The sequence below is a fragment of the Sphaeramia orbicularis genome, chromosome 14, assembly GCF_902148855.1.
Source record: "Sphaeramia orbicularis chromosome 14, fSphaOr1.1, whole genome shotgun sequence".
Classification (NCBI taxonomy): domain Eukaryota; kingdom Metazoa; phylum Chordata; class Actinopteri; order Kurtiformes; family Apogonidae; genus Sphaeramia; species Sphaeramia orbicularis.
The window spans coordinates 2,385,261-2,412,779 of NC_043970.1; the positions used below are offsets into that span (position 1 = coordinate 2,385,261).

Here is a 27,519-nt window from a genome sequence, read left to right on the forward strand (position 1 = left end):
CCGTAGTTACCGTGGAAACACTGTCATTTTCTACAACACTGATTCACCAGTAAAACCTGTGGAGTTGGATCAACGACAGTGGATGGACACACTGGGTTTATGTTCAGTTAATGAGATTTGACTGAAAAAGACACTTTTACTGCAGTTTTCAATTTTTTTTTTCAGTTTTTAATATGATCACCTTTGAATTTACTCTGAGCTTTAATGAACATCTATATGATCAGTGAATTTAATATGTGAAAACCTGATTTTCACAGAAAAAATGCAAAATACAGAGGATGATATTATAATAAATGGTGATAAATCACTTAAGAAACATTAAATGGAGAGAAAAATTAATTTGGGAACTGACATAAAAGTAGCACTGGGTCTTCAGGGGTTAAATATTGAGGCTGAATTTGACTCAAAAATACCACGTGTCAGTTTGTTGTGTTAATCTACTCACTCGCATCAAATAAGGACAACATACGTTGCAGTTTAAAATTCATTTTACTAAAAAAACAAAACAAAAAGACCAAAATAAAGATGTACATTTGAAACCAAAAGAAGACGCCATATTACAGTTGATTTCTAAAGACAGATGGCATGACCTGAAGTATGTCAGCTGGTTTCTCTCCAGACTTCCTGTACAAAGGGGAAACCGCCACCGCCTTTGGCTGCTTCTGCTGCTGATGCGGCGGCGTCCTGCGGCGGCTGACGATTGTCCGTCCATTTCCAGTTGAGATGAGGACACTTCAGTCCAAGAGACCGGGGTGGGGACGTTTCTGCTACAGGGGTGTGTCCATGTCCGGCCTCTGTGTGGACGATCCACAGTGTTTGAAAAAGGAAGGGCTCCCACAGACAAACAGACCTGGCTTCATCTGGGCTCTTATCGGACACAGCAGAGACACTTGAATAACACAGAATGAGAGAAAACGCCATTTGTTCAGTTTCATCTCCACACACGTAACGGTCTAAAAGTTCTACCCAGATAGTACTCGACTGCCGACATTTAAAACCAGGAGACAAACAGCGTCTTTTGAGTTCAGTACAAAAAATAGATCAAGGAATGAAAAAAATAGTTCTACTCTGAATGCAGAAAGTTGATTTTATATTATAAAGCTCTACTCGGGAGCATTTCTCTGGGTCTACGTCTGCACAGTGAGGGGTGGGGGTGGTGCGAGTGTCAACATTCATTGTTGAATATATGAATGAATTTTGTACTTTAACAGGTATCAGAGTATTAGGGCAGTCGATACCCCTTCACATTTGGAGCTTCAGTGTTCCTGTATTATACAGTTTAAGAAGTAGTCAACACCAAACGGTTAATAACGCTGCCTTTCACGTGTCTCGTCATCTTTTTCATTATTGCGATGAATAAAATCTTGAAAGATGATTACAAAAAGAACTGTCGGTCCACTACAGTATCTGCTATGTACATCTGTTTAAAAAGCAAGCACAGTCGTCCCTATGTACAGCTAGGTTCTCCAGGGGCGCTTTTTTTATGTTTTTTTTTTGAATGGAATATACATATTTACTTATGTTCACAGTTTCCTATGTTTCTCATATATTCAGTATCAATAGATTATTTATTTTTCAGTATTATTAATACAAATATTTTCATCATATTGTAATGGCACTGGGGCACAGCCCCCCCTCCCCCCACCCCCAACGTCACATGTTGATATCCAGATAGATTATTGTCTCTTGAACTCAGGTCTGTGTGGCAAATACTGGTCAAAACAATCTTGACTGTAGTTTCAGTTTTGCCAATTCATAGCAATCAAAACCAATAAAAAAAGGGACCCCCCCAAAAACAAAAAAAAAAACAGCACAGTTTAGAGTTTCAAGTTTACAGTTTTCTGGTCTTCAGCTTTATCATATACCATGATATTATTCATTTTCTTCCTTCTGTTCTTCTCCATCACTGCGCAGTCGCCATTAAAGAAAAGATTGTTTTGCTTCTGTTTTCCGCAAATTACGAAAAAGAGTCATCAAGCGTCGATCCTTCTCGTCCGGCCCTCCGGTGGTGACCCGTTTGGGTTTTAGGTGAATCCTGTTTCTTTGCGCTTAGTTTCTAGTGGTTTTTTTTGGGCCGTGTGATTCTTACTTTTGTCTCTTATTGAATTAAGGCACTTGAGAAGTTTTTGGTTTTCACGGGAGCTCGGAGGATACCAAGGCGAGGCCGGAGCTCTGACGGAGGGGAGGCCCGGTGTGGACGGCCTTGGGACAGTCGGGCGTCAGCACCCGTCCGTTCTCGCCAACGCTGCCCGTAATGGAAAGACGAGCCTTGTTCCTCATGGCTTCAGTAAATGTGAGCTGAAAGATAAAGAGACAGGAATGTGTATGGAAGAACACAAGACGCTCAGATAAGAAACACACACTGGAGTTTTAGATTCAGATGCAGAATACTTAATGTAAATATCATTTGACCTCATGCGTCATGTTGTCCGCAGTTCAACTATTGTTTGCCTATGTTTCATTTCTAATTTAAAACAAAAAAAAAAAAACAAAGAAAAAAGATAAAAACATATTTGAAAAGAAGCAGGATGAAGTGCAAGTTACATACTCCCGCCCCCTTACTCCATCTTTTTCTACTGGCCACAAAGTCCCATGAGAGCTCGAGCAAAAACTAAACTTTGTCCTGTTTCTATAACTGCACTATTTATGCACATTTCCAGTTTATACAGTAAAACAACAGTGTTACAGTAAAACAAACCAACAGTTTGTTGGTTTGTTTAGTTTTGGTATATGATATAGATATACCAGGAATTCCATCTGAGAGTTTTGTCCATCCCATTTTTCTGATACTAATCATCCGGTGTTTTCCAGTAGTAGAGGTGCGGTGCACAGTTTGATGGCTGCATTTTGATTTGTTTTCTTCACAAATTTTTGAAAAGTCTTTGAAAAGATTGAAAGTGAAGGCTCAAAATGAATCCCTGTTTAGGTGGGGCATCAGTGGGTATCCACCTACTTAGGAGACAACAACGAGTCACAGTAAAACAGGAACGTTTACAATAGAGCCCGATGGCCGATTATAGCATATCACCAGTTAATCAACATCGGCCAATATGTAGCCGATGTGGCCGATATATTAACTTTTTTTTACTGCACGGAGATTCTGTCGCTCGCTGCTGCTGTGTGTGTGTGTGTGTGTGTGTGTGTGTGTGTGTGTGTGTGTGAGCTGCCCAGAGAATAAGAGGAACTTTAAAGCGAGTTAGTTTCACTTTCACTCCTGCTCAGACAATGACACTATCACCCCACACACAATCACATAATCACAGAGCTACACCCCCCCACACACGCTCCGACAAGGATGGACTGCTTATCCCCCCCGCTCATCTTATGAAGTATTCACCCCCCCCCCCCCCCCACAACCCCATGTCCGTGCACTTCCTGTCTACCTCACAGTTTCATTCTGCTCGCAGGCCTGGGTGTTAATAGTGTAGGGGAGACTGGGGACAGTTGTAACACAGGTCAGTTGTAACTCTTGCACTTGCTCCAATCAGGAACAACTTAGGACTCACCTAATTCACTCTGCACATGCTCAGTTTAGTCCTTAGTCCACATAAGAAGTTGTAGTGCCGTGAGGCAGACGCATCAAAATTTGTGAGTGAAAACAGAATTGTGTGGTCAGTCATATTTTTTGCTCTAATTATTTTTGTGATTGCATAGTTTGCATTTGAAAATTGTGTAAATTATATTTGAGATAAACAAAGATTTATACAACTGTTTATCCACCTGTCCACAATTATCTAATATAAGATTATTATATCCTGTGCAGATCAGTGTTCTTATTTCATATATCGGCCAATATATCGGTTATCGGCCAATATCGGATATTGGTCAATAACATTGGATATCGACTTTGTTTAGCCCCCAGTATCGGTATTGGCATCGGCCCCAAAAATCCCGTATCGGTCAGGCTCCAGTTTACAACCAGAAGATTTGTAATTTTCAGTCCACATGAACAATCGAAATGGACCAAAAAGAGACAACAGAGAAAACTGTCAAAGTCAGTGGGACTGATTTCTATTCAGTGATTTGTTTTAGAAAAACAACAATACGTGTTTTCACATCAGAGTCTCCAAAAGTCTCCATTAACACCAGAAAAAGGGGATGGATTTGTTAGTAGTGGCTTTTTGGATAAAGAGTCTCTAGAGGGGTCTGAAAAAATCACTAAATATACCAACAAAGTGTCGAAGTGTGAAACACTGACTTTTCCATCTCCAGACAGACAGAGGGTTTACATGACTGGGACTGAGAAAGATTCTACGCAGGGGCAAGAGAGGGTAACGCCCCCTTAAACAAACGTCCTGCCCCCTTAAATCAAACTGTAAGACGTTGGAAAAGAAAATAATAGATCAGCCACAAACTCAATAGAGACAAGATTTACTGCAGTAGCTGAAAATCCACTGGAAAAAGCCTGTCTTCTTCCCTCTTTGCCTCTGTGCTGTTTGTGTGCAGGCTCACAGCGCTGGGCACAGACGCCCCGCTCACCTTCCTCCAGCTGAACATCCAGTCACTGTTAGTATGATCATGACCTGGTGTCAGCAGGGAGGGAGGAGCAAAATGAGCTGCACAACAGCAGGACACTTGGAGGAAGCAGCAGACCTCTGTCGTCAAAATCATAGCGACTTGTGAAATATTTAACAACTAAAAAATACATCTATATTTGTACAGTAAACTGGGGAACAGTCTATTGTTCTCACAGTTTTAGTCGCTTAGACTTGTGTTTCGTTTTCGATCCCACAAGCACCACTGTCCGTCTGTCTGCAGCACAGAGCCAGAGTATTGGCAGAGAGGTCCTATTCTATCATTACTTTATTTTGAACATTTATTTGAGAATTACACCATCCAATTCAGATAAAGTCTATGTTGTTGGTTGTCAAGATCTGGGTGGATATTTTATTTTATTCTTAATTATTATTAATATCATCATTTTAATTCTATTTTTCAGTTTTATTTTTGAAAGACTTGCAATTACTTTTCTTTTTTATAACTTGGCCCACCATTTTTAGTTTTGTTAATATTGGCAATTGTGAGAAGTGTTATTGTTGGGTTTGCATATATTTGATATAGGCCATCCAATGAAGGTGAATGTCATGTTTTTAGTAGTTACCTGATGAACAATATTTTATTTTGTGTTTCGTTGTTTTATTTTTCCATTTTAACCCTGAGGGATTGCCACCTTATTGTGGTCAGGAGGTTTGGGTGCCTCTGTGACCCTAACAGCTACACCAGCAGAAGCTTAGCCTTCAGATGGGGTCACCTGAAATTGAAATGGGGTCACCTGAAATTTCTAGTAATTGGTAAAAAAACCAAACCAAACAAAACCAAAAAAAAACTTACTAATAAAAAAAATATGGTGAGTTGAGAGAGACAATCACAATCCATAAAAGACATGACAAACTGTGAGTCTGAAACTGCAGCACTGTGGTTCTGTTTATCTGTCAAATGTTCATTGTGGTCAGTTTCAGATGCTGCAGCTCTTTCATAATTCATAGTTTCAGTTCTTGTTTGTTCAGTATTAATTGTCAGCCTTGTAAATCTAAACTGGACTGACTGCACATATCCTGACCAAGGAAAATCAAATTCTCACTTTGTGCAGAAATCTACCCCATGGCTTTACTGCCTCTGTCCATAATAACATACATTTTATAGACAAAATGTCATCTAAAATTAACAGTTATTTGCAACATAGTACAGCAAACTATTACATGATCCAAAACAAATCTATTTTGGCAAAAAAAAGTCTCTGTTTTGAATATCTAGGTTCGCCAGAAATTTGTGATGTTAAAATGGGGTCACGAGACAGAAAAGGTTGGGAACCATTGGATTAGAGGTCTGATAAAGTGCAATCCAATAGCGCCCCCCCCCCCCCCAGTGTTATTAGTTGGGCCACATACTGGTGTAAAGGTCATGTGTTGTGTAAAACAGAATTTGAACAGAATTTGACTGATCACAAACTTGACCCATGATAATTCATCTGCCATCAAAAATACAGAGAACTAAAACTCCAGTCTGCGTTACAATTAGCAGAAGAGAACAGCCTCACAGTAGAGTACAGCCACACATGGAAATACAGTCTAGAGTCAGAAGGGACACCTTTGATAGCCACTGAGTAGAGCATGAAGCCAGCCCCGGACTACATGTAAACCCATCAGCGACACAGTTCCTACACAGTGCGTGGGAGATGCAGGCGGTGGGACGGGGACGCTGACTAAGCAACAGTCAAGCTAATGAGGAGTTGGTACTGAAATGCTGATGAGGGACACATAACCACGTTAGACAGATACATAGGGAAGGAAAAGGTATTTGAAAATGTCATAGTTCAAATCTACAGGTTCAATTTTGCATCAATAAAATCCACTGAGCTTGAGGGAGACCTATACCGCTAAGAGTCCAAGTTTTATTATATTATATTATTTCCTGTTTGGTTAAGGCTAATTTCTCTGGTTATTAATGCATGAATGTATTTACTCCATCAACAAGGTAAAAAATATGACAATTCTTGAGAAACACAAGGCACCGAGGAGCTTTGGAGAGGTCAGACTAGACATTAGAACTCATTTTGGATCAGGTTCCACATCCAGACCAATATGACTTCAACTGGGTCAGACCAATAAAATAACAATGACCTATAAATAAGGACAACTCCAAACTTTTCTAAATATTTTATAATGACAAAAGCAAAAATTACATATGAAAATGTTTTAATTTACAAACTGTCCTTTAAAGAAATGTGAATAACATGAACAAGCATGTTGTGTGTAAGTTCTCATTTGCCCAGGTCATTGTTCTTCTTGGTAGTTTTCTAGGTTCAACTGGGTTAGTTTTGCTCTTTTGAAAATGTTCGACCTTTAATGGAAGAAACTTCTTCAGTTCAAATTACTGGTGGGGATCAGTGGACTTATAAAGCTGTGGGGGGGGTGGACTTCGTTGTTAGTGGGTATTGTATGTGGGTCACTGTCCAAGTCCTTCAGGAGGGCCTTGATTGCTCTCAGGTGAGTCCAGGTGTGGAAGATAGTTTGTTAAACTGTTCAAAATGGTGTTGTAGGTTTTTGGTAAGTTGTGTCTCAGACCACCACCTCTGTTCAGGGAAGGATTTTCCACTTCCACAAAATGGCTTCTCCTCTCAAACTTTTTCAAAAGAGCAAAACTAGCCCAGTTGAACTGAAAAGAAGAAGGAAGAAGAAGAAGAAGAAGAAGAAGGAAGACAAACAACCATGAACAACCTGAAATTTATCAAGAAAAGTAGGTGCAATTTAAACAATATTCTGCCTCAGTTTATCCTTTACACATGTGCATTATACAAACTAGTGGCATTGTACCCGTGGTGCCATTGTACGATAGCATGAGAGGCTAAAATCGCTCAGAATACCTCACAGCAGTTGAATATGGACATAAAATAGTGCCTAGTAGATAGTCAGGTAATGTTTCTATTCATTTGGTGAGTTTGGCGGTGATCGGGCCTGTGAAGGCTGAGGAAAATCTGTACAAATGCCCTCCTGTAATGGAACATCGATCGGACAGATGGACACAGAACAGATTATATAGTAGGAGATAAACTAAACTTTAAATAACAGGCAGAATATTGGCACAATTACACATACTTCTCTGAAGACATGTCAGGTTCGTCATATTTGTTCAGATTATTCCCATTTTCTGTGAGAGGATAGTTTCTAAATGTAAAAATATTTATGTAATTTTTACTTTTTTTATTCTAAAACAAAGAGAAAATTGCATATTTGTTATTATTTATAGGTTATTACGATAGTATTTTACTGGTCCGACCCACTTTAAATCATATTGGTCTGAATGTGGAACCTGAACTAAAATTATTTCAACATCCTTGATTATTAACATGTTCAGTTAAATTTTTGTAATTCATAAATTCACCCCACGGGCCAAAGTGGACCCTTTAGTGGGCTGGTTTAGGCCCACAGGCTGTATGTTTGGCATCACTGCATCAGATGGAAGAATGTACTACAGTCAGGTGAAATGTTCTCACAAATACATGGACAAAGTACACACCGGTCCTCATTTATCATGCTAAATATTCACTTACATCCATTAGAACCACAGTAAAATGCTCTGTACGATAAAAGCCGCTTGTTTTGTCTGTTCATTTGTAATGAGTCAAATATGCTGTCTACAAACCTCTGAAGACTCATTATTTCTCGTCCTGTTAAACTATCTTACATAATCTGTGTACACTTAAATTTTATTCGCAGTTTCACACGTAACATTAAAATAAAATGACAGTGTCTAATTGCACATTAAGTTTGAATACTTGGCTCTGATTAACGTTGATCTGTCATGAGAGTTTGCATTTATTGTCTCCTCAACATTCGTTTATATGAATATTAGATATGGATATTATTCCACCAAGCTGAGAGTACGACACTTTGGCAGGGAAATGGGTCACATGGTATTCTCGCTTGATAAATGAGGGCCAACGTCTGCAGCCACACAAGCCATCGTCACATCTACATATGACTCATTACTTCCCGTCACATTGATAATAAGTGCAGACTGGGACATCACATGACCACACGGCGATAAAATAAGACAGCAGTGGGAGACATCTGTCCTCAGGGCTTTGTGGCAGACAGAGTTTCAGGTAGAAGAGCTTTTGGAAGAGAGGGGAGCTGGGATAAAGAGTGAAATAAATACTGGATGAGTTGGCTGAACGCCTGGCAATAACACAGGAGGAGCAGGTTTCAGACGGAAGCCATGACATCTTAGTTTCAGTTTTCCCTGTTGTTAGGTTTAGGCTGTCAAAAAACACCATGGGTTGGGTTCACCCTTAGGAGTCTGAGCAGATTTTGGCTGTTTTTCAGTACTTTTGATTTTGCCCTTATATTTTTCATTTAAAAAAAGTGTATTCTTTGCCTTATTTGGTAACATTTTTTTCACATCATGTTGTATTAAGACACTGAACCTAAAATCACACAAAAACGTGAAATCTGAGTGAGAAAAAGTTCGATTCTTTTTCAGCATTTTGTGCTTTTTTAAATCAAAAGCATGTGGAGTGAACCGTTTTTTGTAGCTTAGGGTGTATTCAGATCTACTGTATTTTCCGGACTATAAGCCGCTACTTTTTTCTCAGGCTTTGAACCTTGCAACTTATACAACGATGCGGCTCGAGCATAGATTTTTACGGGCTAACAGCCTCCAGGGGGCGCTCTAACAAGAAGTGCAACAGAAACAGACAGGTGGAAGAGGTGAGGAAGAGGAGAAGTTTTAAGCTAAACTTTTAACAATCATTTTGCACAAAGCCTTATCATGGAAAACACACGAAGAAATGCATATGATGCAGCTTTTAAGTTAAAAGCAATCGATGTGTCTGTCCAAGAAGGAAATAGAGCTACAGGACGGAAGTGACAATGAGAGAGAAAACAGAAGACAGACGTAGAAGGTGTGTGACAGAGCCTTTCTGAGGATGTTCAACTCCGACACTGAAGAAGACGACTGCAGTGGTTTCAATGAGCAGAAGGAAGATGAAGGTAGCGATCAATGGCATTTCTGGGTTTTTGAACCAGCCTGTTCCTGCCGTTTTACTGCCATGTTAGAGGCACTGTTTGGGAAAAAGCAGTTAAGGTATGGAAAAAATATTTAAATAATCTGTCTGTTTACCATCTTTCTGTGCACATATCTCATGTTACAACGTGGACACCTGCGGCTTCTAGCCTGGAAAGTACGGTACTTTCTTTGGTCCATTTAAAACGGACCAGAGTTTGTCTCCTGGAAAATCCAGAATTTTGTTTTAGGTGGGAACACAAACATGTGAACTCTGATTCAAACCAAACAAGTAGGTCCATTTCCAAACGGACTCTGGGTTCACCTGGGTTCACTTCTGGTGTGAATATAACCGGCCTCACGCCGAAAAGAAAGACTGAATGTGTCATTGACGTTTGGTCAATGGTCACGTAGGACCTCCATGTTTGTTTTCATTAACACCCATCATCTCTGATTCACCCCGCCCCCGACTTTTCTATCCAATGCCAGCGCAGTTCCTCACATGCGTGCTTCTGTTTACAGATTTTGGTCCACTTGCAAAAAGTGCAATGAGAATGCGATACACCCCAAACAAAAAAAAAAAAAGTCCACATTTGATCAGAATTAAATAAGTGGACCAAAGGACTTCCCAGGCGTGAATACACCCTTAGAATAATCACATAAATTCTAATAAATGGTTCAGTTTTCCACCAAACGCAGTCACGTGTTTCTTTTCTCTTCCTGAACTGAACATACACCAAACGTGATGATAATGTTGCAGAAAATTATGTTTAAAATGTCTAGGATGAGTCTGGTTTTTACTCAGCCTTTAAACACAACTGACCTCACAGTTTTATTTGAACATCTGCACTTTAACATCAGTGTAAATGAAGACTCAGCGAGACGCATCATCTGAAATAGGTTTGTGATTTGGACACGAGGTGCGTTCAGGGACTCCGAAGGGTTAATAAAAGACATTTTTACAACAGAACAATGAAAGCCTTTGTACCAGAGCATCGTCCTGCCACAAAGCCCTGACAGCAAACCTCCCCCATCTACGAATAGGACAGATAAAGAGGAAGCGTTTTGCCACTGGTCACCACAGTCACTCAGCATGGCGAAGCTAGCGCAGAGATTCAACAGGTTTCACTTACAGTCTCTGTGCAGGGAGCTATTGAGGGGGTAGCAAGACCTGGGCCGACCTTGTACCAAAACCCCAACTACATCTTATCAGTTTCCCCATCGCTGCCATACTCATTGAAAACCTCGCTAAACTCGGCTAACTTGCGGATGCTGGGGCTGGGCCTCGGGCTCTGGCTAGTCTTGGGGCTATGGCGGGTGCCTCTGCGGCAGGGGTAGCAGTGGTGGTGGGGATGAGAATGGGGGTTTTGGGACGGGGATTGCGACTGGGCTTCCACCTTCATTCTCTTTGCCTCGTTGCGTGACTTGTAGCAGAATTCGATGAGGGCCACCAGCATGGCCAGACCGAGGCCCCCCACCAGGATGTAGAAGACCCCCGCCACGTTGCTCAGGCTGAGGGCCTGGGAGGACTTGTCCTGTAGACGATGGGGGGGTGGAGGGAGAAGGAACAGCAAAACAAAAGTCAGCGTTGGTTTTTGGAGGCAGCAGAAAGAGCATCAGACATTTACACAACATGGCAAACACACACTATCACACACACAACACTGTTCACCAATCTGTGTCTAAACTGAGAACAATAAGGACTTTCTGGACCCTCCTGTCTGGAACACTTATGGAAGGACATAGATTTGTGTCTCACAGAAGAATTATTCTTATGCAACTAAACTGTAAATTCAGCTACGCTCACTACTACTACAACTACTACTACTACTACTGTTACTAGTACTACTACTACTACTACTGTTACTACTACTACTGCTACTACTACTACTGTTACTAGTACTACTACTACTACTGTTACTAGTACTACTACTGTTACTAGTACTACTACTACTCAGTGTTGGTCCATCAGGGCCAAGGCCTTCTACTGGACTAAACATCAGAAACACTGACCTACATTTACACCTAAATTCTAGTATTTGTTCCATGAAACTGTATTACTTTATTCCCAATAGATTATTCTGTTCAGTTCGTAGTGTTTCTTTTGGCTTCACTGCTTCCAGTTCATGGATGTGGATGGAAGATATTTGGTCCAATCAGATTTCAGTGTCTCTGTGTTACCAGGGTTAATCTAATCTGCCCTGGTCCTTCAGAATCAGTAGTGAAGGCTCATGGGACTGAAACTGTAGACCATCAGGACTTTTCCTGTAACCAATCAGATTCCAGCTAGCTGGTCCCCAATGTCATCATTATTTATCCTTTCACTGATTGGATGGTCAGAGCAGGACTATTATTGGATATAACTTTGGCAGTATTCTCTTTAATTTTTAGTATTGATGGTTTCCATAATTTTGATGTCACAGTGATGGTATTAAGAGGTGGATTAAGTCGAGTAAGTCCCACTGAAGGACCAGGGACCAAATGGACGGCCCACCACCACTGCTACTACTACTACTACTACTACTACTACTACTACTAGTATTATTACATTATTACTGCTACGACTACTACTTCTACTACTAATATTAGTATTACTACTACTACAACTACTACTTCAACTACTACTACTAGTATTACTACTACTACTACTTCTAATACTAGTACTACTACTACTGCTGCTATTACTACTAATTCTAAATTTTAAAATTCTAATTTTATAATGGAATTAAATAAACTATGAAAAAACTAGTTGCGTATGAACATTATGGTGTGGTGGCATCTAGTCATGCAGATGTTTTATTTTCCCCTAAGGTCTGCCATCCATCCATCCATCCATCCATCCATCCATCCATCCATCCATCCATCCATCCATCCACACTAATAACATTAATTTATTCTACCTTTCAATAATACAACATGTGTTTGTGACATTTCTTTGACAGAATGAATTCAATCTGTCTGGATGACTAGATACCACCATATGTTCCTAAGGAAAGGTTTGGGTGACCTATCCCTTTAATGCCCCCCTTCCTGTCTACAGGCTGATGAGATTCACCCATTTTAGTCATATTTATGCCACTGATGTCTCTGACTCTTGCTCCTTCCTGTCATTTATCTCCTGGATAAAATCACCTGCATGTCCTTGAGCGGTGTTCACCTTATTGCCTAGACACAAAACACGCCTGTCATGCTCAGTCTCATTAGCAGGTGAAGTGTTTCATGTGTCTGTGCATCATGTCCTTTTGATTGAGAAGACATAACTGGTGTAGAGCTGGAACAATTAATCCAATAATCCACTCGAATCGATTAAAAAATAATTTGATTTCTAGTTTCCTGATTTGAAGCTTTGTTTCCTTGGTTTCTTTGCTGTTAAACATTGGTTCCACTGTTGTGTTTCACACGGACGCTTATTGAAACGCACATGACGCCAGGATCAACGCAAACAACAGAAGAGATGAGGACAAAAAGGCAGAAAATGTCTATATGTTGACTTTTCTACATTGGAACCATCACTTACTCCTTTTCATGTTGCGTATATTTCTTCTTCTATCTGTGGTATAGAATTGGCCTTTTTGTAAATTTCAATATTTCTTTGTAGTTTTGTATATTGTCAGTATTTTTCAGTTCATATATTCAGAATCATTTCTGTGTGATAGTTTTTATATACAGTCTTTCTGTTTGAACTGCTGCTAAATAGAACAGAGCTGCTAAATTGATTTTTATTGTTCCTGTAACGATGACAATAAAGCTTCTATTCTATTCTATTCTATTCTATTCTATTCTATTCTATTCTATTCTATTTAAACTTTGAGTCTTTCACACAAACATTACAAATCTGAGTGTGTATTTGTTTCAGTTGTATGTTAGTTCCAAGTTCAGTTAGTATAAGTTAGTAAGTTAAATCCAAATGTGTAGAAGACTGACCTGGTGGATTGTTTATAGATGTCACTGGACTAGTTTGGTGTTTATATCTATAGATATAAGTCTGTACTTTATTCTTATCATTACACTGTTGTCATATCTGCGCTGTTTGGTTCCATTATGCACCTCTCCACCTCATAACCATTACTGTATTGCACTGCTGCTGCTACTTTAAATAGACTGACATACACTTTATATTCTTCTATAGTTTATTCTTTTACACCACTTATTAACTCTTATTCTATTTCTGCCTTTTTTATGCATGGCTTTTCACAAGGTAAGAGAGAAACAATATCTCAATTCTCTGTATGTCCTGTGCATCAAGTGAATTCACAAAAAGTCTTTGAATCTTGAATATATTTTATATATACTTTTATACTGTTGTTATTGTTGTTTCTCTACATATATGTTTCATATATCCTTCTGCTTTTATACTTTTTGTGTTGTTTCAGCTAGTTCTGGAATAAAGGACAAGTTCTTTGTCATTTTCAAATGTGTTTTTGCACATTTTTACAATTTTCTTCACCTATTCAAATAATCCTTTAATCCAGTGATTTTCAGCCTCGGGGTTGGGACCCCACATGGGGTCACCTGGAATTCAAATGGGGTTGCCTGAAATTTATAGTAATTGATAAAAAATTAAAACTTACTAATAAAAATGTACATTATATAGCCTAAATGTTGCCTTAAATTAATGTTTATTCGCAACATATTATAGCAAACTTTACATGATCAAAAACAAATTAATTATAGCAAAAAAAAAGTCTCCGTTTTGAATGTCTGGGGTCACCAGAAATTTGTGACGTTAAAATGGGGTCACGAACCAAAAAAGGCAGGGAACCACTGTTTTAATCGAATCGAATGAATTACAAAAATAATCAATCGCTGCAGCTCTAGACTGGTGGTAAAATCTGGAAGGTATAGTACATGCTGCCTCCTCTCCAAAAATGTGGCAGGTGTCTCCATACGCTGGTGCATCAACAACGTGGATGTGTGTTTTGAGTGCACTAAAGCGGAGGCATCCAGTGGTACTGACGTCTGGTGTGACACACAGTCATGTCTGAACATGCCCTAGGACTATTCTAGGTGACAACCAGTGTGAATGTTTTCCTTCATCTGCACTTGCGACACATAGCTTAGCTGTTCTAAGACTGTTAGTGCTGCACCATGCCTTGTTTCTGTCATGCTGTATCCCTCAGGCTACGCCTTAAGTCTCTACCTGTGTGTCTGTCACTGCTTCTTAGTGTATTTATGTGTGTTCATGTGTGTGTGTTTGTGTGTGTCATGTCAGCCAGCCTGCTGTAATAACAGAACAGTACTGGCAGCGTTTACAAAAGTGTGCAAAGAGACAAAAGAGTGGAGTGGAAGGTGGGGGGAGTGCTCCCGGTCTGGTGGAGACTGACCTTACTTCCCGAGTCCTTGGGTCCACACTCCCCTTTATCGTACCACCATTTGTTTTTCAGTTTGTCTAAGACTCCTGCTTCACTCAGTTTCAATACGGCAAGGTTTACGGGAGTTCTTCAAATCATGGGGGGGAGGGACGGGGAGGGGTGGAGTGGGGAAAATAACATAAATAACATCATAGGACATGTTATTTTATGTTATTCAATCAGAAGAAGCCCAACAAGAGCAGCTCAGTACTCTTCACAAAGTGACGAAGCCGGGAACGGGCCCCAACTTGTACTACATGTCTCTTTGCTCGTCGGTATAAACAGTCGTGTTTTTTGTTGAGATTCACTGGGAAGTTTGGTAAAGGCTGGAGCAGAGCGAACAGACATATATGTGGGGCCCCGGCTGCATCGCTTTTCTGGAACAGGCACATTCTGCCGGGACCTTTGGCGTAACAATCATGGAGGCTAATGCTATCAACGCAAAACTATTGGCTCCAAAAACAATGCAAGGAAGGGGAGTACCTTCCTTTTAAAATGCACGATTTAGTCACGGCTATCATGGGCAGGGTTAAGTTACCTGGGAGTTTGGGACTCCGGCTTAAACACCCTTCTACAGCAGCTTCATCCTTCAAACCATAAGACTCCTGAACGTCAAACACCCACAGGGGATGAAAGACTCTAGAAATCTGCAGCTAGAACTATTTTATTAACTTTAAAAACAGATTTCAGACTTTTAACCTCCTCAGACCCAGCTATGGGTTTTCTGTCTACATTTGTGGACAAGAGTTTCACAACTTTATACAAAACAAAAAGAAAACTCTCCACCACAAAGGACATTCCATAAAAATTTTAAAAACTGAATCTGAAAAAACTTGCATCATAGTGTTTCCAATACAGGCACTTATTTAATAAAAACAAAAAAAGCTTGTACTTTGCTGACATTTCCTGAGTCTTAGGAGGTTAAAACAGGTTTTTAATAGTATGCACGCAGCACTTTTATGTCACATTTTACATGTTGGGATTGAATATTTGACAACTGTATTTATTTTTATACTATATTTGAGAGTCATGCAACAAAATTTTGTTCAAGTGCACTTATTTTTTCATATGTCCTGGAATGACTATCTATCTATCTATCTATCTATCTATCTATCTATCTATCTATCTATCTATCTATCTATCTATCTATCTATCTATCTATCTATCTATCTATCTATCTATCTATCTATCTATCTATCTATCTATCTATCTATCTATCTATCTATCTATCTATCCTGCTGTGGTTTTGCCAATATTTCTGCTTTGACAGCACTTGCGCTCCTCTTCCCAGATCAAACCATCACTTCTGGAGCGATGGCGGTTGCTTCACAGTCTCCGTCGACCCGGCAGATGCCCCTGTTACCAACAATAAAACCACATTTCTCTTTTTACCCGCATCAGGTCACATGGGCATAGCGACATAGCGGCTAACCTTCTCGCCACCGCCTCCGCTGCCACACTCTCCTTTGTCGTACCACCACTTGTTTTTCAATTTGTCCAACAGGCCTTGCTCATTGAGTTTTAACACTGCCAGGTTAACAGCACTTCTTGAAAACGATAAAACATATTTGGTGAGAGGGGATGAGTATGCTATCCAATTTAGGAGGGAAGGAAGAGAGGGGGGAGGAAAAGGGAGGAGTAGCAGTAAGAGAGGGACAAGGGTGGAAAAGTATTAATGCTCTTAACATCCCATAATAGCCCTAACAGCATCCCAACGACCCAAACGCAGGCTGAACACAAATCTCTCTCCAGTGGTTGGTCTTCACAGGTACAGTTCACAGCGTTGGCAGTTTGTAAAATAAAAGAATGTGTTTACAATTACCTGTTCCTAGTTTTCAGATACAGACAAACTTAATGAATTTTCAGTGAAATATTTCAATGCAACGCAATAATAAAATGCTCAGTCGCTGCAGATGTTTTACATTTAGTCATGACAACAGGATCTGAGCAGTCACTGGTTATGTAGCACAGCTGCAACAGAGAACCTCCAGGTCTTTTTGACTAATACGCTCATTTTTTCATATCGCATATACATATCGCTGAGGAAAGAGAGTTTTCAGACACATATGAGACAAGAGCAGTCACTACCAACGTTCTAAAAGTTCTGGATTTTTCATTATAGTTCAGTTTTATTTACTTTTGACTTTTTTTCTCCTCTAATTTAATTAGTTTTAATTAGTTTTTTGAGCAGGTTTGCTAGTTTTTTTTTTATTAGTTTTTGTTTTTTTCTAAATGCTTGATTTTAGTTTAGTTTTTTTATATCTTTTATTCACATAAATCCCAGACAGGACTCTGCTGCTTTCCCCCAACTTTAGTCTCTATGTTTCCAGGTAAAGTGGGGACCAGAAGACAACTGGAAACTACAAGTGAATCCAACACTGACAAAGACGAAAACCAACGGAATTTTATCTGTAATTACCTCTTTATGTTTTTAACCAGCGTTGGTTTGTCTGTCTGTCTGTCTGTGTGCAAGATAACTCAAAAAGTTATGGACGGATTTTGATGAAAATTTCAAGAAATGTTGATACTGGCACAAGGAACAAATGATTACATTTTGGTGGTGATCGGGGGGGGGGACTGATCTGCCTTGGTGGAGGTCTGCGCTCTCCGAGTGCTTTTCTAGTTTTTAAACATTTCAGTTAGTTTTGCAAACACACAGTACAGTTTCAGTACGTTATTGTTTTTTCTTTTAATTACAGTTTTTATTTATTTCAGTTAACGAAAATTAATTACTTTCAATTCTAGTTTTCGTCATTTTGTTAGTTTTTGTTAACGATAATAATCTCGGTCGCAACAAATAAAACTCAAAAATGGAGCCTGTAAATCAGTACTAACATGTAGATTGGATGCTGTAACTAAGATGCATTTTTAAAAAAAGATTTAGTCATTGAAGTGTAGTGTAGTAATATGTAATATGTGTATGTGCACTGTAGTGAATGGATAATGTGTTTTACTTGTCTGTTGAATGAGTACACTGGATTCTACTGTTTTTTATGGGCTATGTTGTTTTACGTAGGGACTAAAGATGGAAATTAGCCTTGGCTATAATCTTGCGTATTGGAATGCATTGTGTTTATTAATATGCACTAGAGCTGCACAATATATTGTTTGAGCATCGTCATTGCGATGTACATGCGCTCAATAGTCACATGGCAGGTCCTGCAATGTAGGAGGCAGATGAACTCAACGTGTTCTCATTTAATTTCAAGGGTACCTGACACACACTGCACGCAGCGATCCACCAATCAGTCCTGTTGTCACAATGAGAGGAAACACTTCTAATTTGTTTATTTATGTCTGCACCACACAGCTATTATATACCTCTCAGTATTTGTTCATATCGCAAAATATATCGCAAGGTTAAAAAAATTGCAATGTCAGTTTTTTCCAATATCGTGCAGCCCTAATATGCACTGTCCCTTTGAAAAAAACAAAAAACAAAACAAAAAAACTCCAAACTTCAATAAAAGGTTTTGATTAATGCAGGATTTACATGGTCCCACAAAGTTTTAAGCATGAAACAGTTGCAGAGTGTAAAACAATTGTTATAGACAAATGATCCAACAACTTTAACATTGCTTAGTTTGTAATATCTACAAAGTCGGTGGTTGATGAACATATTTTAGCCTCAACAACTAGAATTACTGACGTGGCAGAAAATATTTCAAAAACTTCAAAAAATAAAACACCTTCTAGAATCATCTCCCTTCCATGAATACGTGAATATTATTCATTTATTTATCCGTTTATCACTGTGTATGTATATATATATATATATATATATATATATATATATATATATATATATATATAAATATACATATATATATATATATATATATATATATATATATATATATATATATATATATATATATATATATATATATATAGACACACAGGGTGGGGAAGCAAAATTTACAATATTTTGAGGCAGGGATTGAAAGACAGTGTATGACCAATTAGTTTATTGAAAGTCATGAGAATTTATTTGCCACAAGAAAATTGACAATAGAAAATGTTTTTATTCTGTGTCCTCCTTCTTTCTCAATAACTGCCTTCACACGCTTCCTGAAACTTGCACAAGTGTTCCTCAAATATTGGGGTGACAACTTCTCCCATTCTTCTTTAATAGTATCTTCCAGACTTTCTGGTAATAGTTTTGCTCATAGTCATTCTCTTCTTTCCATTATAAACAGTCTTTATGGACACTCCAACTATTTTTGAAATCTCCTTTGGTGTGACGAGTGCATTCAGCAAATCACACACTCTTTGACGTTTGCTTTCCTGATTACTCATATGGGCAAAAGTTTGTGAAAAGGTATGGATAATAGTGTTAGGTATGATTATGACATCAGTATATGTTTGGGTTCAAAACAACTGACGTAGTGCCTGCTGAGAAAAAACAACTAAATGTTCATTGTAAATTTTGCTTCCCCACCCCGTGTATATATATATATATATATATATATATATATATATATATATATATGTGTGTGTGTGTGTGTGTGTTTGTGTGTGTGTGTGTATATATATATATATACATATATATACACACACACACACACACACACATATATATACACATACATACATACATACACACGAACACACACACACACACACACACCTACACACACACACACACACACACACACACACACACATATATATATATATATATATTAATGTATTTTTTGTGCTCTTAGTTGTTTAGCTCTGACTAGACTCTTTAACCAAATATTCTACACAATGATTAAAGACTACCAATTTAAGTCAGATTTTCAAAGCATTTCTAAATTACACAATATACATACAATATCATATTACAATACTGGTAGTCAGCCCCAGCAGTCTTACAATATTGGCATCAGCAAGTGCTTTGATATTTGTATTTATTTATATTTTTAGCACGTGTACATACTGTACATATGCCAGCCAAAGCTCATAGGATTTCTGCGCATTAAGCTGTTCTGGAAAATCATGATTGACTTGGAATAAAATGTCTCTTAAAGCTGTAAAAAATGAATCTGCATCCTAATTTCATGGGCTCTTTTGAAGGCTGCTATAGTGATGCCTGATGATAGCCACGAGAAATGGAGAGACATTTGCCTCAGCGTGCGTTTCGATCCTTTTAATTCACTTGCATCATTAAGGAAAATAAAAACAAACCTATTCAAATAAATCAGAAACACAAAGCCACACAGCTAACGTTTCAGTGTGAGGTTGTTTTCAGAGCCATGTGAAATAGCAGCCTGGACCCACGGCGCTGCCTACTCTCCATGTCGCTGGTGTGTTTCCTGACTGATATCCGGACAAGTAACTGACAGAAGATGATAATCCCCAAAAGAACAACATGGAGGCCCAGAGACGGGGACTACCCAGATCTGTCAGGGACTCTTCCTGGTCAAAAGCAGTGGCTGAAAACTCGCACCAGCCTGGCTGCGTCAACAAACCAGTAGCTGTTTATGCTGTACCACAGGCTCCAAAGGCCAGAGGAATTTACAGAAAACAGCTAAAAAGGTTTGATTTAGTTCCTGTGAGGAGTTGGATACTTTCAGTTTTTACTGAGTTACTAATGACACATGATTGATTAGAGTGGAGTCGGCTAGAGGAAGGAATATAGAATTAACCCTTAAAGACCCACAACTGTTTTTATTAGAACTTCCAAGTGATTTTTTTTGTCTTCACCAAGTGATTTATCATCATTTGTTATAGTATTATCCTCTGCATTTTGCATTTTTCTGTGAAAATCTGGTATTTTCCTATATTTAATTTTTCTGTATTTAATTTTTTCCCCCAAATTTTCCTACATTTAATTTAATTTTCAATAAAATCTCTCATTAACTGAACATAAACCCAGTGTGTCCATCCACTGTCATTGATCCAGCTCCATGGGTTTTACTGGGGAATCAATGTTGTAGATGATAACGATGTTTCCATGGTAACTACAGAGCCTCTGAACGTCCAAATGGGTCATATCTGATGACCATTAAAAGATGACAAATTATTTTACACCAACTATTTACATGTATTGATAGGATTAGTGGATGAACAGGTATTAAACAGTTACATCAGTAGATGGTTTAGGTCAACAGTGGGTGTTTGGCTCTTTATGGGTTAATTTGATATGTGAATTAATTTTCCTAATTCATTCATATGAAGGGTGTTTTTTGGAGGATTTTATCAGTGTTGACCTCAACAAAGTCATGAAATTGGGAGGAGAGGCCCCTGTCAAAACAGGAATGCACATCAACACTAAATGCACATAAAAGATCTTAAAGGATGTAGAAATAAAGAGAGTTAGGCCCAAGTGCTGCAGAGACACCACGTTTCTGTTTGGGTCTCAAGCTGAAAGAGTTTGGAACCAGATTCCTGCTTTAATGCATTTATACTAAAGTACTTTTGATTTGTATGTACGATATAAATCCCCACACTAAATGGAAGTGGAGGTAATCACAGATCTATGGTCAGGTTTGCAGACTCATCCACCTTCGGCATGTTTACTCATTCCTCACAGCGAGGCCGTGCCAGTGGGCTTTGATGGATGAGTGTGTGGAATGAAAGTGCAACTCCCCACAGTAATGACAGTGTATTCTCTGGCAGGTCTGTAAATTCCACTATACGCGAGAGGCAGTGACAGAGTCTGGCAGCGTCACCCAGGGTTGAGCATTCAAATGACTCCCAAAACACTAAGAACCAGGCAACTGTGAAGGAGAGCTCAAGTAGCATTAGCGAAATATCACCGACTAATTAGATCTGTGTATAAAAATGCAAATGATCCTAAAAAGAATTTTACAAATAAGACATTCTGAGATGGAGCTTTAAGCATGCCATTCCATCATCTACAACAGCACAAGCACATGCACACAGACTTACCTGCTGCGAGGAGCTGCGAAGAAAAAGTGACATAAAACCATCCCTGCATCAGTCTGATAAACCCCACGTTCATGCAACAAACACAGATGTCAAAGCCACTACGGAGCCCTCAAACAAACACCCCCCACAGCCAGCAGAGAGTGTGGACAAAGATAGAGATAGAAAAGGCGGCACACCAGGGAAGGTGGAATACCATAACAACACGTCAGACATATTGTTACACTATTCCACCCACCTTAACTGTGAACCCTTGGGTGTGGCTACTCCGTAGCCTTTGGAGTCCAAGTTTCCTCCCACTTTCATTGTGTCGCAGGGCTTGCGCTGCTCTGTGTACTCGTTCATAGTGGACTCCAGGAGGAAGGCGTATTTCCCTTTGGACTTCCGGACCCGCGCCACCCCCTCGGCTGTGGTTTTGGTGAAGACCGTCGGCTCGGCTGACTTCATGTATCCCCACATCTTCTCGTAGACTGCGATCTTTGACCGCTGTGGGGTTTGGAGGGGATTGGACGTTCAAAGGCAGATGGGTTGTGAGAAACAGAGAAGGTAGAAAAAACAAATCCTCATACCACACAACACTGGTTACATTTACACGTAGACGGTATGTGGCAAAGCAGAGATTTTCCCCTGCATTTGTGTGTATCGCTTACACGACAACGATGGCGACGCCCACTGAAAAGGACAGTTTCTAAAAACTCTGGTTGAACTAGAGACTTCGGCAAATCTCCATTTTTCATGTTTGCATATAAACAGATGGAAACGGAGATCTGGGACGGACGTCACAGTTTTTGAAGGAAACACATTTGCATCACAAATGCGTCTATTTGTTCCTTTTGTTTTAGGTACAGTTACAGATGTGCTCAGAATAACGGAAGCATTTATGTGAATGCAGATGCTTTTTGTGTGTTTGTACGTCCAAATACAACTGCTCTGTTATGTCCAGGAAGTAATGGAAGTAACATTTTGTTGTGATTGATTGTGTCCAGAGGATGCTTTCATCAATTCTTAATAATGACTTCCATCCTTTACGGGGTGAATTTCAGCTCCTTTCCTCTGGACGGAGGTTTTTAGTCCCAGGTGCAGGACACAGCGTTTATAAAAACAGCTGTGTTCCTGTTACTGTCACTGAGCTCAAGAAGAAACAGTGACATTGCACTTTATTTACTTATTTTAGTTATTTATTCTATTTCTTTGCTCTATTTATTATTATTGCGACTTCAAATTTCTAAATTTTATGTTCTTATCCTGGTTTTTATCCCAGACTGTTTTTATCTTCTCTGGGATTTTATTGTGTTTTATTGCATCTTGTTTTTATTTATTTGATCTTATTTATTTATTTTATTCTTTTATTTATCCATGCTGCTGCACTGTTGAATGGTGGACACTTTTGCTGGTTTTATACCCAACCTTGGAACCACATAATTATAATGATTACACACAACTATATTTTGTGCACTTACTATGTATACTTCTTTGATTATCATATTGATCATATGTTGTCTAGTACCTATTGTACAACTTGATGTTACTTGATACAAATAAATAAATAAATAAACAATAAATAAACATACATATATATATATATATATATATATATATATATATGTTTATTTATTGTTTATTTATTTATTTATTTATTTGTATATTGTTTGGAGCTTTATATATGTTTATATTTTTCTCTTTCTGTTGGATTTATAATTTCTTTCCTGCTACTTTTTATTCTACTTGAATGGAGCAGCTGTAACACTCAATAATTTCCTCCTGGGATTGATAAAGTATTCTGATTCTGAACACGGTTACGATGCTGGCTGTAATCATTTCACACAAGACAAATACAGTCCTCAGTGGATCTGCTTGGCCAGATACTGAACATGCACAAGTTAAACCTGTTTCCAAAAATGTGCATATACAAAAAAAATATGAATAATGTACAACATCATATGACCCCAGATTGTATTTGAACTGTTTCATTTCTATAAAGTGGCTAAACTGGACTATTAGAATTCATACTCTTACCTTGTAGGCCTGAAAAATATACAAATCTACATACTGTTTACTTTGAATGAATATTTGAATGAATCTTCTTGCTAAAAAAGAAAATGTTTACAATAGTTGAAGAGTCCTGTGTGGACTTGAACAGATTCACTTATACCGGTACATATTTGAAACTTAGACCCAAACTGAGACTAGACCCCAGTATTAAAAGAGGTTGACATTAATGGGAGTTCAAAGTTTATCTCAGAGTTTACACACACCTCAGATAAACCCACTGGAACGTTCCATACCTAAACAGATAACTCCCCTTTCCTCTGTTTTTTCTCAGTTCACCCCAATGATTGTACATTTAGCCACAGTGTATGTATATACTGTTAGCCTCATATCATAACTACTTAACTCATACACAAATGGACAAAAGTATGTGGACACGTTGAATTCAGGTGTTTCTTTTCTAACAGGGGTCTGGGATACAAAACAATAAGGTCTAATGTCAGGATATAGTTTTATATTGGAATAAATATCATTGCACTGGTTAGTTTGGTTTCAATTGTTATTTTTGCTTCCAAAATGCCTCAGGGATGTTTTTTTCTTAATTTCTCTCAACATTGATTTTTTTTTTTTTTTAATCCATGACTATGATTTTAAATGTTCTTCCTCTAAATTTCAAAAATATTTTTCCTGCTCTGTCTGTAAATAATAATTTTCTACCACATCTAACATCTACTTCAGTGGTTCCCAACCTTTTTTGGCCCATGACTCCATTTTAACATCACAAATGTCTGGTGACCCCAGACATTCAAAACAGACTTTTTTTTTTTTTTTTTTGGCTAAAATTATTTTGTTTTTGATCATATAATAGTTTGCTATGCTATGTTGCAAATAAACATTTATTTTAGGTGACATTTAGTCTATATAATGTATATTATTATGGACAGAGGCAGTAAATCCAGGTGTAGATTACTGCACAAAGTGAGAATTGGATTTTCCTTGGTCAGGATATGTACAGTCAGTCCAGCTTGGATTTACAAGGCTGACAATTAATACTGAACAAACAAGAACTGAAACTATGAATTATGAAAGAGCTGCAGCATCTGAAACTGACCACAATGAACATTTGACAGATAAACAGAACCACAGTGCTGCAGTTTCACACTCACAGTTTGTCATGTCTTTTATGGATTGGGATTTTCTCTGTCAACTCACCATATATTTTTTTATTTTATTTTTATTTTTATTAAATTATTATCAGTTACTAGAGATTCCAGGCGATCCCACGGGGGGAAAAACACTGATGTACAGGTTGTGAATTGGAATCTGTTGTCAATCAGAAGCACAAAGTTGTAAGAAAACTCTATTTACATGAGCTCATACAGAAAATTAAAACAGCACATGACTTTCATCACATTTTTTTTTTCCAGGCGACGCCACATGGGGTCCCGACTCCAAGGTTGAAAAACACCGATCTACTTTCTTCACATCTCACTGAAGAGGAAAAATCTCCCATTAAACTTTAAGGAAATATTGATGCTTCTAAACTATATGGACATAAATATTGGGACACATCATGGCTGCAGCTGTCAGATGTCCTGTTCATGAGGATCTGACAGAGAAACATCCATATTAATAATCAACAGGATATGTATCCCATAATATAAAACTACAGGGTGGGGAAGCAAAATGTACAATATTTTGAGGCAGGATTGAAAGACAGTGTATGACCAGTTAGTTTATTGAAAGTCATGAGAATTTATTTGCCACAAGAAAATGTCCATAATAGAAAATGTTTTTATTCTATGTGTCCTCCTTCTTTCTCAATAACTGCCTTCACACGCTTCCTGAAACTTGTGCAAGTGTTCCTCAAATACTGGGGTGACAACTTCTCCCATTCTTCTTTAATAGTATCTTCCAGACTTTCTGGTAATAGTTTTGCTCATAGTCATTCTCTTCTTTCCATTATAAACAGTCTTTATGGACACTCCAACTATTTTTGAAATCTCCTTTGGTGTGACGAGTGCATTCAGCAAATCACACACTCTTTGACGTTTGCTTTCCTGATTACTCATATGGGCAAAAGTTTGTGAAAAGGTATGGATAATAGTGTTAGGTATGATTATGACATCAGTATATGTTTGGGTTCAAAACAATTGACGTAGTGCCTGCTGAGAAAAAACAACTAAATGTTCATTGTACATTTTGCTTCCCCACCCTGTATATTATTTCATTAGTCATTATTGTTTTGTATCCCAGACCCCTATTAGAAAAGAAACACCTGAATTCAACGTGTCCAGGCTGTTTTGTCTATATAGTGAATGAGTTAGGCAGATAAGCTATGAGGCTAATGATAGAAGTCAACTGTATGTATGACATGTGCTTTCAAAGCATGATCTGCACATATTCCACACATGTCCATTCTGGAACAAAGATCCCTTCTCACCTGTTCTTTATGTTTCTTTCTTTTTTTCCTCCCTTTTTGTGTGGAGTTGTCCCTTATTAGAGTGCATTTTGTAAATTGTAAAGATTATTTGTGATTCTAGGACGCGGGTGTCAAACTATTTTTTATTTCTTGGGGGAACATTGAGCCCAATTTAATGTCAAGCAGGTAAAATAATAACATTATAATAAATAATGTCAACTCCAGATGTCTCTATGTTTTACACTGAAAAAAAGTCAGATTACATCATGAACATTTTTACGCCTACAAACTATCCTTTAAAAAATGTGAATAATATGAACAACCTGAAATTTATTGAGAAAGATTGGTGGAGTTTTAAAAGTTTCGCCTTGGTTTCATTGAACATTTAGGAACAGACAGAGTATTGTCAAAATTGCATTTCTCTTAAGACATTTCAGGCTGTTCATAATTGTTAAGGTTATTCACATTTTTTGGGAAAGCATAGGTTGATATAAACATTTTCATGTGATTTTACTTGTTTTTTTTTTTTTTTTTTAAATATAACCTTTATTTAACCAGATAAAATCCCATTGAGATCGAGATGGCTTTTATAAGGGCCACCTGACCAAGAGGACCAAGGGCACACACCATACCATATGAAAAACAGGTTAAAAGATCAGTGATAACAATAAATTTAAAAAAAAGAAAGAAAAAAAATCAGGCAATAATTTAGTAATAAGATAATATAATAACAAGAGTTACACAAAATTTTTAAAGTGCAGTGTAGTTTAGGTCACCAGCCATTTTTTTTAAAAGTGCATGATCTGGTCGAGATGAGCAAACAATTTAAAAACAAACTCTAAAACAAAGAGAAAAATATGGATTTGTCATTATTTATAAGTTATTATAATTACTGGTCTGACCCACTTGAGATTAAATTGTTTGTGGAACCTGAACTAAAATGATTAGAACAGTTTTGGATTTTTCATTCTAGTTTAGTTTTAGTTAGTTTTGACTTTTTTTTTTCTCTAATTCAGTTAGTTTTAATTCGTTTTTAGAGCAGGTTTGCTAGTTTTTATCAGTTTTCATTATTTTCTACATGTTTAGTTTTAGTTTAGTTTGGTTTTTATCTCTTTTCTCTTCTTCTCTGTCGTCGTATTCAAATAAATCCCAGACAGGACTCTGCTGCTTTCTCCCAACTTTAGTCTCCATGTTTCCAGGTAGAGTGGGGACCAGAACACGACTGGAAACCACAAGTGCCGGACTGTGAAGTACCGTATAGTGCCGCTAGCTAAAATTGCTAGAGCAAAATACATCGCTTTCGTATCAAATCCGACATTGACAAAGACGAAAACGAAGGGAATTTTATCCATATTTTTTATACGTTTTAGTTAGTTT

General features: G+C 38.1%; 1 protein-coding gene across 1 annotated transcript in view; it reads right to left on the bottom strand.

Annotated features, from left to right (window-relative positions):
• Positions 1-470: 470 nt before the first annotated feature.
• LOC115433213 (glutamate receptor 4-like) overlaps positions 471-27,519 on the bottom strand; it is a 343,230-nt gene continuing 316,181 nt past the window's right edge. The window contains exons 21-24 of the mRNA XM_030154500.1: positions 21,970-22,217; positions 16,288-16,402; positions 10,902-11,039; positions 471-2,298 (exon numbers count right to left, since the gene is read on the bottom strand). Coding sequence (XP_030010360.1) covers positions 2,134-2,298; positions 10,902-11,039; positions 16,288-16,402; positions 21,970-22,217 — 666 coding nt within the window. The 3' untranslated portion in view covers positions 471-2,133. The remainder of the gene's footprint in view (positions 2,299-10,901; positions 11,040-16,287; positions 16,403-21,969; positions 22,218-27,519) is intronic.